At 56.3% G+C, this 13,375-nt stretch overlaps 1 protein-coding gene across 6 annotated transcripts in view; it reads right to left on the bottom strand.

The window, feature by feature from the left end:
* The window catches only part of NACC2 (NACC family member 2), a 48,320-nt gene continuing 35,147 nt past the window's right edge, over window positions 203-13,375 (bottom strand). For 4 of the 6 annotated variants that reach the window (XM_021413727.1, XM_021413726.1, XM_021413730.1 and 1 more), the window contains exons 2-6: window positions 9,020-9,946; window positions 3,951-4,118; window positions 2,184-2,289; window positions 1,850-1,947; window positions 203-841 (exon numbers count right to left, since the gene is read on the bottom strand). In XM_021413727.1, coding sequence (XP_021269402.1) covers window positions 342-841; window positions 1,850-1,947; window positions 2,184-2,289; window positions 3,951-4,118; window positions 9,020-9,884 — 1,737 coding nt within the window. In that variant the 5' untranslated portion in view covers window positions 9,885-9,946 and the 3' untranslated portion in view covers window positions 203-341. Of the gene's footprint in view, window positions 842-1,849; window positions 1,948-2,183; window positions 2,290-3,950; window positions 4,119-9,019; window positions 9,947-11,215; window positions 12,458-13,375 lie in introns of those variants that run through there. The other 2 variants (XM_021413731.1, XM_021413729.1) reach the window with 2 other exon arrangements.

Genomic DNA, 13,375 nt, shown 5'->3' with positions numbered 1-13,375 from the left:
AAAAAAAGGAAAAAATAAAAGGAAAAAAAAAAAAGGAAGAAAGAAAGAAAAAAAAAAGCTACAATCGCATAGACTAACCTCAGGAATATCAAAAAAAGGAGCCCAATATTTTTTTCTTTCTTTAAGTAGGTCGCCACAGACCTCTCGTTTACAGTATAACGAATGCGATTATTTCCTTCATAAATTTTAAATACAAGCAGAATAAAAATCACATTTTTTTCAGGCAACAGTAGCAGTTCAGTAGGTAAGTGGCTTGATCACATTTTTGTTTTGTATTAGTAATGCATGCAAGCAGCTTTAGTATTACAGATCCCTTATAGGTCACAAAACGTTTGCTCTCTCTATAAAGTCCCTCCGTAAGTACCATCCTGTCTTCTCACCGGAGTTTCGGGCCGGCTGGAGGGGCCCGAGCCCTGTTCGAAAGGTTGGGGAGTGCTTTGGGTATCCGATGCCATGGCATCTGTGGCAGCCGCCTCCTGTATGACGGAGCCAGCGCCCTCGGCATCCTCGCTCTGTTCGAAGGACTGGCTGGATCCATTGCTCAGATCGACGCTCACTGTGTTAGTTCTCAGGGCTACTATCGTTCCTGAATCGCTCCTCCTTTCTGCATAGATTTGCTGCTCAAAGACCTGAGCAGAACCGGGCTGGAATTCGGGATCCAGGGGGACGCTGTTTGTGGTGGAGCCCATCACCGTGCGGTACATCTCCATCCCCTCGGGCAGCATGGACTTGATCTTCGGGAGCCAGCGCTTGCGGACCCGGCGGGCGTTGGTGCACATATCGGCCGCTATGACATTCATCTCGCTTTCCTTAAAGCTTGGGGCAAAATTCTGACAATACACTGCAAAGACAGGGATACACAGCGCTGAGGGCGGGCGGGCAGGCAGCGGCGCCAGGCCCCGATGCAGCACGGTGCTTGGCCGGGTGTCAGAGCTCCCTGCGACACCGAGAACAGCGCTCCTCAGCCCGAGGGATGGGCAGATGGGGGGCACGGGAGGGGCATGGAGGTGGGGGGCTGGAGAGGGATCGAGCCCTGGGGTAGCAGGCTCCCAGCCACCAGCCTGGGAGGAACCCACCAGTGGATCCACCAATGGCTCTGATGTTATGGAGCAAAACCTATGATGAATAACGATCAACTATAGCTCGCGCACTGGATATTTCCCTGCGAAACACCTAAAAAATCATCCTGTGCCCCGATACACAACAGCAAAGCTCGGCTGGGGCACTGCCTGCCCGGCCAGAGCTGTGAGAGCAGCGCACCGGGGCAGCAGCCCCTGCAGTGCTTCTGTCTCTGTGTGCTGAACATTCACCGCTCCGTCCCTCTCTGCAGAGCTCAGCATGATATTTACAGCAAGATCTGCCACGCAGACTCCAGCGGGGTGACAGAACCCTTGCTCTGCACCGTGCACCAAGCGCAGGCGGGATGGGCAGCGCGGTGCCAAGGGCAGCTCCCTGCCGAGGGTCAGCAGCCAAACCCCCCGGGGCTCAGCCTCAGACAGCCCAGGGCATGAAAGCCAGGGCACCGAGACCCGGTCCGGCGGTATCCAGCTCTGAGTGCTGCCAAAAGCCATCATTTTGATTTCCTTCTTAGAGCACCCCGTAATTAACTGCGAAATTGACGTTTTAAAACGCAGTGAAACAGTCAAGTAGCGATGATGCTTCCTATTAAGACGCTGCCAAACAAAAAATTAAATTCAGACCGAAAAACCTGACATTATAAAATCAATTTCCCTGTCACCTAATTTCACCACACGCTCCCCATTGCAGCGCAACAGAGATGGCCTTCCCTGCTCAGGTTTTGCTCTCGGCATGCAGTTCCACCCCAGCAGCAGCAAACCCCTCTCCTTACGTTTCACGGCGTTCAGGACTCTGCTGTCCAGGGGTTTCCTGCTGGGATCGCTCGTGGAGGAGCGGATTCCGGTTCCGCAGCTGTTGGCAAGGGTGTTCCTGCAGGAAAGGCAAAGCAACACCCTCACACCGGGCACACAAAGCCCACCGGGAGACACAGCGCCTTCAGTGCGAGGAGGGGCAGCGAGATGGGAGGTATTAAGGCAAAGAATTGGAAAATCTGGTGTTCGGCTTCAGGCACACAAGTGCAGCGTGCCCCGAGGACGACATGCTCACACATCATCACACTTAAAACACCAGAAAATACGCGGGGTCCCTCGGGGAGCTTGACGTACCGATCGAAGAACGTGGCCAGGAGACGTCGCAGGAGGACCTTGTGTTTGACACCGGCGCATAAGTGGCAATTCATCAGCTGCCCCCGCGTGATGTAAACACCTGAGCCTGGAAGAGAGGGAGAACTCGTGGTGAGCAGGGGCTGCACCGCGCTGCAGGGCTGGGAGACCCCGGCAACGGGCGGCGCCTGCAGGAAGGGCTCTTTCTTTTCTCGATTGAAAGAGTGCAGAACACAACTAAAATGAGAGCAGAATTCCCATCCAGCGCAGCAAGAAGGACACCCTTCGCTCTCAAGGTATTAAAACACCCACTGAGGGAATAGAATCCCTCCTAGGTTTGCAGGGCAGTGCCCGGAGCCCAGATTTCATGGACAAAAGCAGCTGGAAATGGGCGAGTGCAGCTCTGGATGTCAGAGCGGCTCCGCACGCCGCGTCCGCCCATCGGATTTACTGCCACCGTCGCAAGGCTGGCTTAAGGCCGCGCAGTCAGAGCTGCTGAAGTTTGCAGAATCCGCGGCGGCAGGAAAATGTGAGACAAAGGGAAACGCTGGGGGGGGGTCCCGCAGGCGCGTGCCGAAGGATGCGGGGCGGGGGCAGGGGATGAACCAGCAGAGGGAACACTGGGCGCTGCCACGGGCAGCTCCGCTTCGGCAGAGGGAAAATAGCCCAGGCAGCCGCTGTGGGGCACAGACATTCATCTCCTCTTTTTCCAGATGGAAAAATGTCAGTGAAGCCGAGCTGCCCCGAGCCGGCGTGCAGCTCGCACCGTGAGAATACCCCGCACCGCTCCGTGTTTTTAGGAAGTCTCACCTAAAATGCAAATGGGCACAAAATGCATATTCCAGATCCCATGTCACTATGGCTCCTGCCTGCCCCCTGCGCAGCCCTGGCTGCCACCAGCCCCACTGCAAAGCACGGCCACAATCCTGCTCCAGCCCAGAGACAGTCGGGCACAGACGAAGGAGCACAGAGCATCCTTCAGCAGGGGCGCAGTGCGTGGGTCACTTCACCCCAGTGCAGCAAGCCAGGGTGGGGAGCAGCTCATTCTGCATCATGGGGCTCTGCAGCACGAGGAAAGCGCAGCAGCCCACGGCTCGTGGGGCTGGAATCAGGTCCGTGCACTGCAGCCATGCAGCGGCCTCTGCAATACGGACCCATGGCAGCAGCTCAAGGGCTCCATCCTGCACCCTGCGGGGCCACAGCCCAGTGCTGGGAAGCAGCCAGGTCCCCACTTACTGCGTGTTTCCCACCGCACTGAAAACAAGGATGGGGGAAAGATCCAAGCAATGCTCACTCCTCTTCCTCCCGACTGCGGCGCTCGGCAGCTTGAAACACCCCCAGTTTGTTCATGGGTTTTTCAAAGCCTGCTCACCAGCACCCATTTCACTCCTGTCGCTTTGTAAATCTTTTAGTCTGATGAATTATTATTATTTTTTTTAAAAAAAGATCTGTGCGTCTAAATCAAAATACAATTGCCATGCAGCCCACACCAATCAGGAAGAACACAAGCTGCAGAATTCAATTAAAATGCTAAATTAATTCAATTGAATAAATCCTGTTAATGACACATTTTTCTATCAGCAAATTAAAGGAAACTTAGAACTTTTTTTTTTTTTTTTTTTAAAAAAAAAAAGATGATCGGCGATGAATAATCCAGAAAGACAAAGCAAGGGCACGCACGGCTCCTACAAGAGGAAGAACACGTTTCAGGCAGGACAGCAGCAGGGGTCTCCAGCAGTTCCCAAGCCAGGAGGCGCTGCCCCTCGTTACCTGCGACGAGCTCGAGCTTCTCCCCAGGGTCCCCCTCGGAGTAGAGCTTCGGGTGGCAGCGGTACCCGATCTGGCTGATGAGACTGGCGGGGAGGGCAACCAGATCCCGGCGGATGAGGACGCACGAGCGGTTCTCCAGCGGGATCTGCTCCGGCTTTTCTTGAGCAACTTCAAAATTAAAAGGGAAAAAGATGAACGTGGTGTCACGAGGAGGGCGCGGTGCAGCTTCTCCAGGAAGGCCCTGGATGGGAGCAGCCCGGCCTGCAGTGGAGCTCGGTGCCATGGAGGGCTCCTGCACCCAGCCACGCTCCTCCTGCCTCCAGGTGACTCCTCTGTGGGGGCAGGCAGCTCTGCACAGCTGCCCCCAGCCTGCAAGTGGGGCATGTACGCGGACGTGGCTTCCCCCGGCACCCACGGGGTGGGATGGCAGCCCAGCAGCAGGCTCTGGAACAGGCGACAGATCACCCAAATTCGACAGTACCTCCTTCGGTACCCTCACTGCTTCTCCTCATGTTCCTCCTGCTGAAGTCACATTTACCTCCTCCACATACAACAGCCACGTTTGCAGACCTATTCTGAGGGCAAGGGCACACCTGGTGGCCCTGCAGCGTGTGGGGCTGAGCCACTGCCCCACCACGTTCCTCCCATCCCAGCACAGCACTTTGCTGCCTGATTCGGGACCAGCAGCAGCAGAACAGCCACATTTCTGCTTTCAGCCTTGTGCCTTTCTACACCATGGCAGAGCCGCGCTCGCAGTGTGCAGGCAGGAACAGAAGGGACTGCTGCACTTCTGCTGCACCCCAAAAATAAGGGGCAGCACACAGCTGGCCGAGCACAGCACAAACACACCCGAAGCCAGCACTCACCCACAGCTTTCTATGCTCCCACACAGCCCTGAAGCAGCAGCTGGCAGGCAGGGGTCCGGCATGGGGCTGGTGCTCACCGTGCTACCTGTGCCTCAAGGGCTTTGTAGACCCCAGCCACCCCTCAGCAATGCTCTGCACATGCCATGTCCCCGTGCAGCTGCACCTGGCCACATCTTTGTGCAAGCAGTGCAGCAGCCAGCCCCTGCAGCAGGTGGGACAGACCCCCTTCTACCACTGCTCATACACCAATCTCCTCTAAAAAAACAAATCTGGGGTAAACGTGGTCCTAAGGAGGCAATAACAGGGCGTGCAGGAGAGCAGAGCTCGTGCTGCATTAGCACTTCTTGAAGGGATTTCAAAGAGTTTGGTGCCTGAGCTGGGTCCTGAAGGAAGAACAGCTCTCAGGAACAGAGGTGAATGCACGGACACCGCACTGGGGAGTCAGCGCCAACGCTGCCATGCAAAGTGTTCTTTGCTTTCAGAGACACTGCACCTCGCACACACTGAGCCACGGAGAAGTTAACGTGAAACAAAGACCAGTGAAAACAAATCCTTTATAGAAAACCCCAAATTTGGGCCAAAACCACCGAGGATGACCCAATCCACTAATACACTTTGGTCACACCTGTCCTGCTTTCTACCAGCTCCTCCTTACACATGAGCACAACTCATTTTTGGGATGGGTCTCGATGCGACACGAGCACAAACTCAATGCCACCAACAAGCCCTGGGAGGTTCGGGACCGCTCCCAGCAGGCGGCCGGCACCGCGCAGAACAGTTATGTAAAGACGCAGGGCACAAGGGACACTTTGCTCCCATGTTCTCAAAGAAAGCAACTCTGTTTGGCCGCTGTGCTCGGGAGAACAGGACAGTATTCGCTGCTAATTAATGTGGATCTTCAGAGGGCAGCAGCTCCTTCCAACGCGAACAATGCCAGGCATTGTTTGGGGCAGCTCTGCCAGGACCGAGCCCACCCTGGCCAGGGGAGCAGGAAGCGCTGCAGAGGAAGCAGAGAGAGCTGCACGCCAGGCACGGATTGCATTTTGCATCTGCAACTTGTGAGGATGCAGCAGTGAGCACTGCAGTGGGAAGCGCCCGGGCGCAGGGCTGCAATGGGAAGCCACCAGTCCCAAGCCCACGGCTACAAAATCACCTCTATCTGCTCTGTGCCGACACACGGATCATTTTCTTGCTCTCTCCCGAGAAGTTTCTCTCCAAGCAGCTGTACCCCATGAGCTCCCACCCTGCAGGCCACGGGCCCACTCCACTGCAGCATGCCCAGGCTGAGCTGGCACAGCACACCCAGCCCACGGAGCAGCACAGCCCTGCCCGCACTGGTTTACATTGCACCAACGGGACGTGTATAACAACTGCTAGAATGCGGAGATTTGATTTGTGACCTATTTATACAGGGAGGTAATCTGGAATTAGTATAGGAAAAATATTACTGCTTTATAAATACCCCTATCTTGCCTCGCCGCAGACCTCAGCCAGGAGTGAAACATCTGCCAGCCTAAAATTAAACATCTGTGCTTTACGGGAGGGAAACTGCAATGAGTTCAATGCCTAAAAAGGGCAGTGGTGCCTGACCTGGGGCACAGGGTGCGTGCATCCACAGCCCCCATGAAAAAGCCAGGGGGAAGGCTCTGGCTAAAGGGCAGGGGCTGCCCTACGGACCCCTCCGTCCCTACAAGATGCCTCAACCCCTTGCAGGCAGCATCCTCCTGCCCAGCCCCACCACTCACACTGCTCCTGCTGGCTGCGGGTGGCAGCGGTCGGGGCCGCTCACTGCAGATCCCGGGCTGCTCCGTGCCCTCCTTCCTCACTGTCAGGAATCAGAGGCCAGGAGAGAAAACTATTCTCTCAGCTAATTACCACAACTCTTCCGTAATGGCTATTTTAGATGAATTTTTAATGACGGGCACTCCTGTCAGTGCGGGATTTCATCACTTCCAAGCCCAGCCTTTTGCCATCCCGGTGCTTTGCTGCATCCAGATTTCCACCCCCTCCCCAAAAGCAGCGGCGGGCGGAGGGGTCGGACCCTCACCTCGCACAACCCCGCTGCTTCCCGTCGGCGTCAGCGTGCCGCAGCTGCGAGCGGGGAGCGGGGAGCAGCGCGCAGAGCAGCGTGCATCTGCACGTCCTGCCGCAGCCCACTTCAGAGCAGGCCCACGGCGCTGTAATTAGGGATAAAAATACTTTTGCTTTTGTTTAACGTCTCCTCAAGTTGCGCGTTTCTCCGCTCAGATGTTAGGAACCTCATTGAGCCTCAGCAGCTCCGCATCCGGAGCAACGGATGGAACAAGGCACTTCACTGCGGCGCTGCCATCGCGGCGGTCCAGCTGCGCACCTGTCCTCGTGCCCCTCTGCAGCTCCTTCCCCGCGTCCCAGGGATTTTCCTCTGGTTCACCCTGCAGATTCCCAGCACGGAGCGGGGCTGCGTCCCGCTCCTCTCCTCCCAGCAAAGCCCTTTGCCAAGGTCGTGGTGCACATCTCAGAGCCCGGCTGCGGGGATCGCTTCTGAGCGTAGAACGGGGCTGGATGTGGGCAAATAAGCATGAGTTCGGGGCTCAGTGCTAAGCTCCGGGCAACGCTGCCATCAGGGCCGCCCCAGCAGAGCATCGCTGGGTGGGGGCAAAGCACAGAAATACGGGAAGGAAAAAAAAAAAAAAAAATTCCCGAAATCCGGGGCTTGATGTGCCGTGCTCTGCTTCGCTTTGTTTTTGTTTTTCCAAACGGGGCTCCTGGAAACCCTGGCAATCTGTTTGAAGCGGCTGCCCCCTCCCCCCGGCCTTTGTGAGGCTGCGGGAGCTCCATGCCAGCAGCGGGATTAGCCGGCTCGCTCTCTTCCATCTTACGGTTTTATTATTCTGCACCTTTTGAGGGTATGGTTTATCCCGAGTAATTAAAGCACAGTTAGCCCTACCAGTCCCGACCGTAACGGAATAGCTTCGGGTTTTGGTTTTTTTTTTATCTCTTTTTTTTGCGTGCCCCGTTTTCCGGGAAGCCCGATCCCAGAGCTGGCTTCATTAAAACAGGAAACTCCCTCGAAACGCACGGCTGCGGAAGAGAGGTTTTAGCAGAAATTGAGGGCAGTGCAGCCTGGCACAGGGCACAGCTCCCACCTCCATCCTAACAGCCCCACAAAAAGCAGCAGAGCCTCTCCCCACGGGGACGCCCCGCTCCACGCACACCGAGGGGCTCAGGGATGCCCAGGAATGCTCCCAGGCCTCGGAGCATCGCTCAGAGCGGCTCGGCACAGCAGCGTGAGCCCTGCCCCAGGCTCCCGGCGGCCTGCGGGATGGGTTTTGTTCTGCTGCTCTCTATACACTGGCCCCATGACGGCGAAAGGCAAACACGGCACACAAGGCTATAATCCCATTTCTCTGAAGAATAATGCTCCGAGCGCTCAGCGCTGAGGACAAGCCCATATTACTCGCTGCGCGCTCTACAGTGAGAAAACACAAAACAAAATAAAAACAAACCCGGCATGGAGGAAAGCAGCCTGAATTCGGCTCAGCTTGAGCCCAGCATCAGAGGGGAGGCTGCTGGCGCAGCCCCGTGCCTGCAGAGAGCCTGTCCCTGTCCCCTGGCACCGCGGTGGGGACACAGCGGAGAGGTTTAGAGGGTCCTTCACTCAGCAGATATTTCTGATGGTGGAACAGCATCACCGCTGCTAGGAGTCATGGATGTGGTTGCTTTCATGCAGCAATAACATTGGATCAGCCAGACCCCAAGTCCCTGCTGACTTTTCCCTGCTTGACTACAGTGCACCAGGCAGGCGTGGCAAAGGAGTGGCTGTCAGCGCAGGTAGGGGGATAGCGGTTTTCCTGCGCTCCTTCCTGCGGCCGTTCCCATCTAACATCTGTGGGGATGATTTACGTGATGACGTTTGGAGGAAGGGATACAACCACACTGCACCGCTCGTTTCAAAAGGTCGGGATGAGGGGAAGGTGCCTCACACCCCGCAGAGCTCAGAGGTGACCCATGGCACCGGAGGACATGGCCGCGCATGGTGGAACCGCGCACATTTGGAGGCGGCCATCGCCCTCGGGATGTCCCAGCGCCAGGCCCTCTGCAAACAGGCAAAGCCCCAGAGCCACCAGGCCCCCAACCAGCCCCAACCCACCCGCACTGGCCACAGAAAGACCGAGCAAAACCTCGGGGAGAGCGGAAAACCAAAGGTCAGAGCGCGCTCCTTACCAGAGTAGCCTCCTGAGGACTTGATGTACATCTGCCCGTACTGCTCCTCCACCATGGTGTCGTACGCCTCGTCGTCCTCCTCATCCTCCTCGTTGTGGTAGGACGTGGGGCTGTCAGTGGTGGGAATGCTGCTGGCGCCGGGGCTGGTGCGCTCCCCCTGCGAGTACTGCACCTGCTGCACGGTGGGCAGGAGGGAGGCCAGGTTGGGCACCCCGTAGTAGGAGACACGCGACAGCTTCAACGGGCCGGCGGCGGGGCCTGCTCCCACGGGGCCATCGCGCGCGCCCGGCTCCAGGGGCCGCTTGGCGGGTAGGCCCGGCACCGCGGCCGGCGGCAGCTCCAGGCTCTCGTGCTTGACGCGGGTGAGGAGCGGGATGGGCATGGAGGGGGACATGACGTAGGGTGCCGAGGCCGACTGCAGCTGGTTGCAGGGGCTCTGCGGCTCCGAGGTGGGGTCTTCGATCATGGCGGTCTGAGAGTCACAGTGGGGTGAGCTCACCTTGAACATCAAGTCTGTCCCCTTCTCCACGATGTGCTGGATCTGCAGGAAGCCCGCCGTGTACATCACCACCAGCTGCTCGCTCGCCGCCATGGTGAGCTTGCCGGTGTAGCAAAAGGAGAGGATCTGCTGGAAGCAAGCTGGGGGCACCGTCCCCGGCAGCTCAAAGGCATTTTTGCTGTTCCCGCTGAACAAGTCTCGGAAGTAGAGGCTGCTGGCGGCCAGCACGGCGCGGTGCGCCTTGAAGGCCTGGCCCTTCACCACGATGGAGACATCGCAGTACAGCCCCAGCAGGCGCTGCTCGTTCAGGCAGCCCAGCACGGTGTTCCCGAAGTTGGGAATCTCTATGTGCAACATCTGCGACATGGCTCAGGATCCGCCGGAGCTCCTCAGGCATTCAATGCAGGGGTATCCAAAGTAGGGCACATCTGAAAAAGGGAGAAGGCAGGGAGAGAGGAACGGTGTTTGCAGGCAGCTCGCCGGCACACGGTAACGCCGAGGGCTCCGAGCCGCGGTTGGAGCCAGCGCAGCAAAGCAATGCCTTATGAAATCGCTTATCGACGCTCTTAAACAACGCTCTTGGAGGATAGCGAGGGATGTTCCAAAACTCAAACATTTCCTTAAAGTTGCGGTCTGTTTAAATAAACCCCACTGATTTATTCCCCCGGGGGTTTACTTTATGCAGGAAAATCTGACCCGTAATGGGAGAGGAGAGCACAGCAAAGCGCACGGAGAGCAGACAGTCCTTGGGCAGCGTTATATAAGGAACACCACCACCGGCTACACTGAAACTACAGACAAGACATTTATGAAGCAAAGTGCCATTTTTCCTGAGATAAAAGCAGGATTCCGCCGGTGCTCCCATGTCAAAGCGCTTTCTAAAGCAGCCTTCGCGTCCGCACCAGAAAGAGGAAGCATTTCAACAGTTAAACCCCTTCTCAACAGAATGAGCCCCGAACAAAACACCGCTTATCTCCACACACTGCGGCAGGGTGGGTGCCGCCGGGGCTCAGCCCCCACAGCACAGCCCGGGGTGGGGGTCCCGGCCCGGCCCGGCCCAGGGCAGCCCCCACCTGCAGTACCTTGGGGCCGCGGGGCAGCTCACATCCTCAATAAATCTGATGGGAGCGTGGAGCCGGTGCGCAAAGCCGCGCGCCGCCGAGCCGGTCAGCGTCAGTGCCTCCTGTGCACCACAACTCCAGCAAAGCAAAGCACTGCGCATTCAGCAGCTCACAGCCATAGCCCAGGACCCCCCCGCCCCCCCCAGGCTCCATGCAGCGGTCCGGCAGGTAGAAAACGACTGAAAACCCTAATTGCCATCAACGCTGCTGAGTAAAGACTGTGGTTAACGAGGACCGAAAGCTCCAGAGAACATCACTTTAAAAAAAAAAAAAAAAAAAAAACCCAAACAGAAGTTAATCTGAGAAAGACTGGGGAGAAAAAAAAAAAAAAAAAATCTGCTCCGAAAAGAAAAATAACCCACAAAGAACAGCTCTGTTCCCAGCGCTTGGGGGGGGGAAAAAAAAAAAAAAAAAAAAAAAAAAACCAACAACAACAAAAGTCCTATCTGCAAGGCCACGGGGTAACAGGAAGAAAAGGGAACGCTCGGAGCCAATTTCATTCTGTCCGCACGCTTCAATCAAATCCTTCCGAGCGAAGAAGTTGGCGGCCCCCCCCCCCGGCAGCCGGGCACGTACCTTCCAGCCGCGTCCGGGGGTCCCGTGCCCTCCTCTCGCCCCGCGCCGTGTGCGGGGACGCCGAGCGCTCGGGGGAGGAAAGCAGCGCGGAGCCCTCCGCTTCTATCTGCTGGAGCTCAAGCTCTTACCAAGTCAAATCTCCACGGCAGTGCATAGCATCTAAATGAATAGGCCGGATGCAGATTAACATTCAGGCTGCTCTCTGCGATGAATAGAGCCCTTTGATTAGGGACCTGAAGTAAATGCCAGTTTCAAACCGAAGCTTTAAAAACAGAGAAATATCAGTGCCAGAGGAATGCTCTCAGTGTTGGTACAAGACAGACTTTTGATGAGTCACTGCAATGCAAACAAAGATGGCAGAAATACTGTACTGTATGCTGATGAAATGCTTAGTGGTGCCACGGCAACTGAGACAGGTTTTAAATTTATAGTGCAGTTTTGCATATGAATTACGCTGTAAACTGCCTCCCCTGCCATCTAGTACATCCAGAGTGTCAAAGCATTTAAACTATTCCAAACAGTCTGCAGCGCTGGCACTGCTGCTGGTGACTCCTCGGGCTGGGGAAGGGGCGGCGAGCCCAGCATCCTGCAGCCGGCATCCCCACACTGAGCCTCAGCAACCTGCAGCCCTATATCCTGCACCCTGGCATCCCCACACTTGAACCCCAGCATCCAGAATCCCTATATCCTGCACTCCAGCAACCCCACGCTGAGCCCCACACTTAGCCCAGCATCCCCACACAGAGATCAGGATCCTGCAGCCTGCATCCCCACACTGATCCCTAGCATCCTGCATCCCTATATCCTGCACCCCATCCCCACATTGAGCCCCAGCATCCCACACCCCAGCCTCCCCACTCAGCCCCACACTGAGCCACAGCAACCTGTACCCCAGCATCCCTACACTGATCCCCAGCATCCCACACCCCAGCATCCCTTCAGTGAGCCCCACACTGAGCCACAGCATCGTGCACCTCAGCATCCCCACGCTGAGCCCCAGTATGCTGCATCTCTATATCCTGCACCTCAGCATCCCCATTCTGAGCCCCAGCACCCCAAACCCCAGCATCCCTACGCTGGGCCCCAGCATCCTGCAGCCCAATACCCTGCACCCCAGCACCCTGAGCCCATTATCCCATACTGAGTCCCAGCAACCCTGCACCCAAGCGTCCCGCAGCACCCCAGTGCCACCACCCCAAAGGGGCACGGGGGAGTGCCCGGGGCAGGGTGAAATAAAGGTGCTCTGTGGGCAGCCACAGGCATGATCCACCTCCCTCCCACCCCCCCCTCCCGTAACATACAAGAAAGCCTTTCAAAGGCAGGAAAAATGTTTACCCCTTGGGGAAAGCTTCTTTCAGTCTGTGGCTGAATCCACTAAAAGCAAATCCATTTGCTTAAGTAATGAAATCCTAGTCACATTGTCTCCTGGATTCAGATTTTAAATTACCTTTGCGTTTATTGAGCATGTTTGGTGCTATTTTCTGGGAAAGAGGGTGGGGCCTTACTTTGCTTACTTATCTCTCTGCCCAGAGCGTTTTTATTTCGATTATTGCTCTAGGATTTGTTTCGATGGCCCTGCTCAGATGGCTGCAGGCAGGGAAAATTTAGGAGATGAAAAGCCATGGCACTCTTAGACAAGGATGGTGTGGGGAGAATGGACACGGGCTGGGAAGTTCCTGCTCAACCCCTCCCCATTTTTGCATGTGTGACTCCACTTCTCCTGCCCTCGTGCCTATTTGGTGCATTAAGCTCTGCCCCAGTGTCTGCGTGGGGTGTTAAGTTCCACTCTGTAGAATGGCAGCGAGCTGCTCCCATGCACCCACCTGCCCTCACTGCGCACAGGGCACGGACCCATGGGTACCAGCGTGCCCCCAGCACCAGGAGGCACCAGTGGGGTTCCCATGTGCCACATAGAGGGGTCAGAACTGGTAGAATAGGTAGGAATTGTTCATATCGCTCAGAACTTGCTCTACAAACAAGCCAGGAGGAAACCATGTCTCAAAAAATCACCAAAACCGAGCTTGTTCAGGGCATGCCCAAGGTAGCGAGGCAACAAAAAGGTGCCAAACATTGGCAAGTTTCCTTCCAAGCTTCCCACGAAACATCACTGCCTGAAACAAGAAGCTCCACTCGGCCGGAGGAGGACCCAAAGCATCCAAC

This window comes from Numida meleagris, chromosome 16 (assembly GCF_002078875.1).
Source record: "Numida meleagris isolate 19003 breed g44 Domestic line chromosome 16, NumMel1.0, whole genome shotgun sequence".
Classification (NCBI taxonomy): Eukaryota; Metazoa; Chordata; class Aves; order Galliformes; family Numididae; genus Numida; species Numida meleagris.
This window is presented reverse-complemented; position numbering and strand designations above follow the sequence as displayed.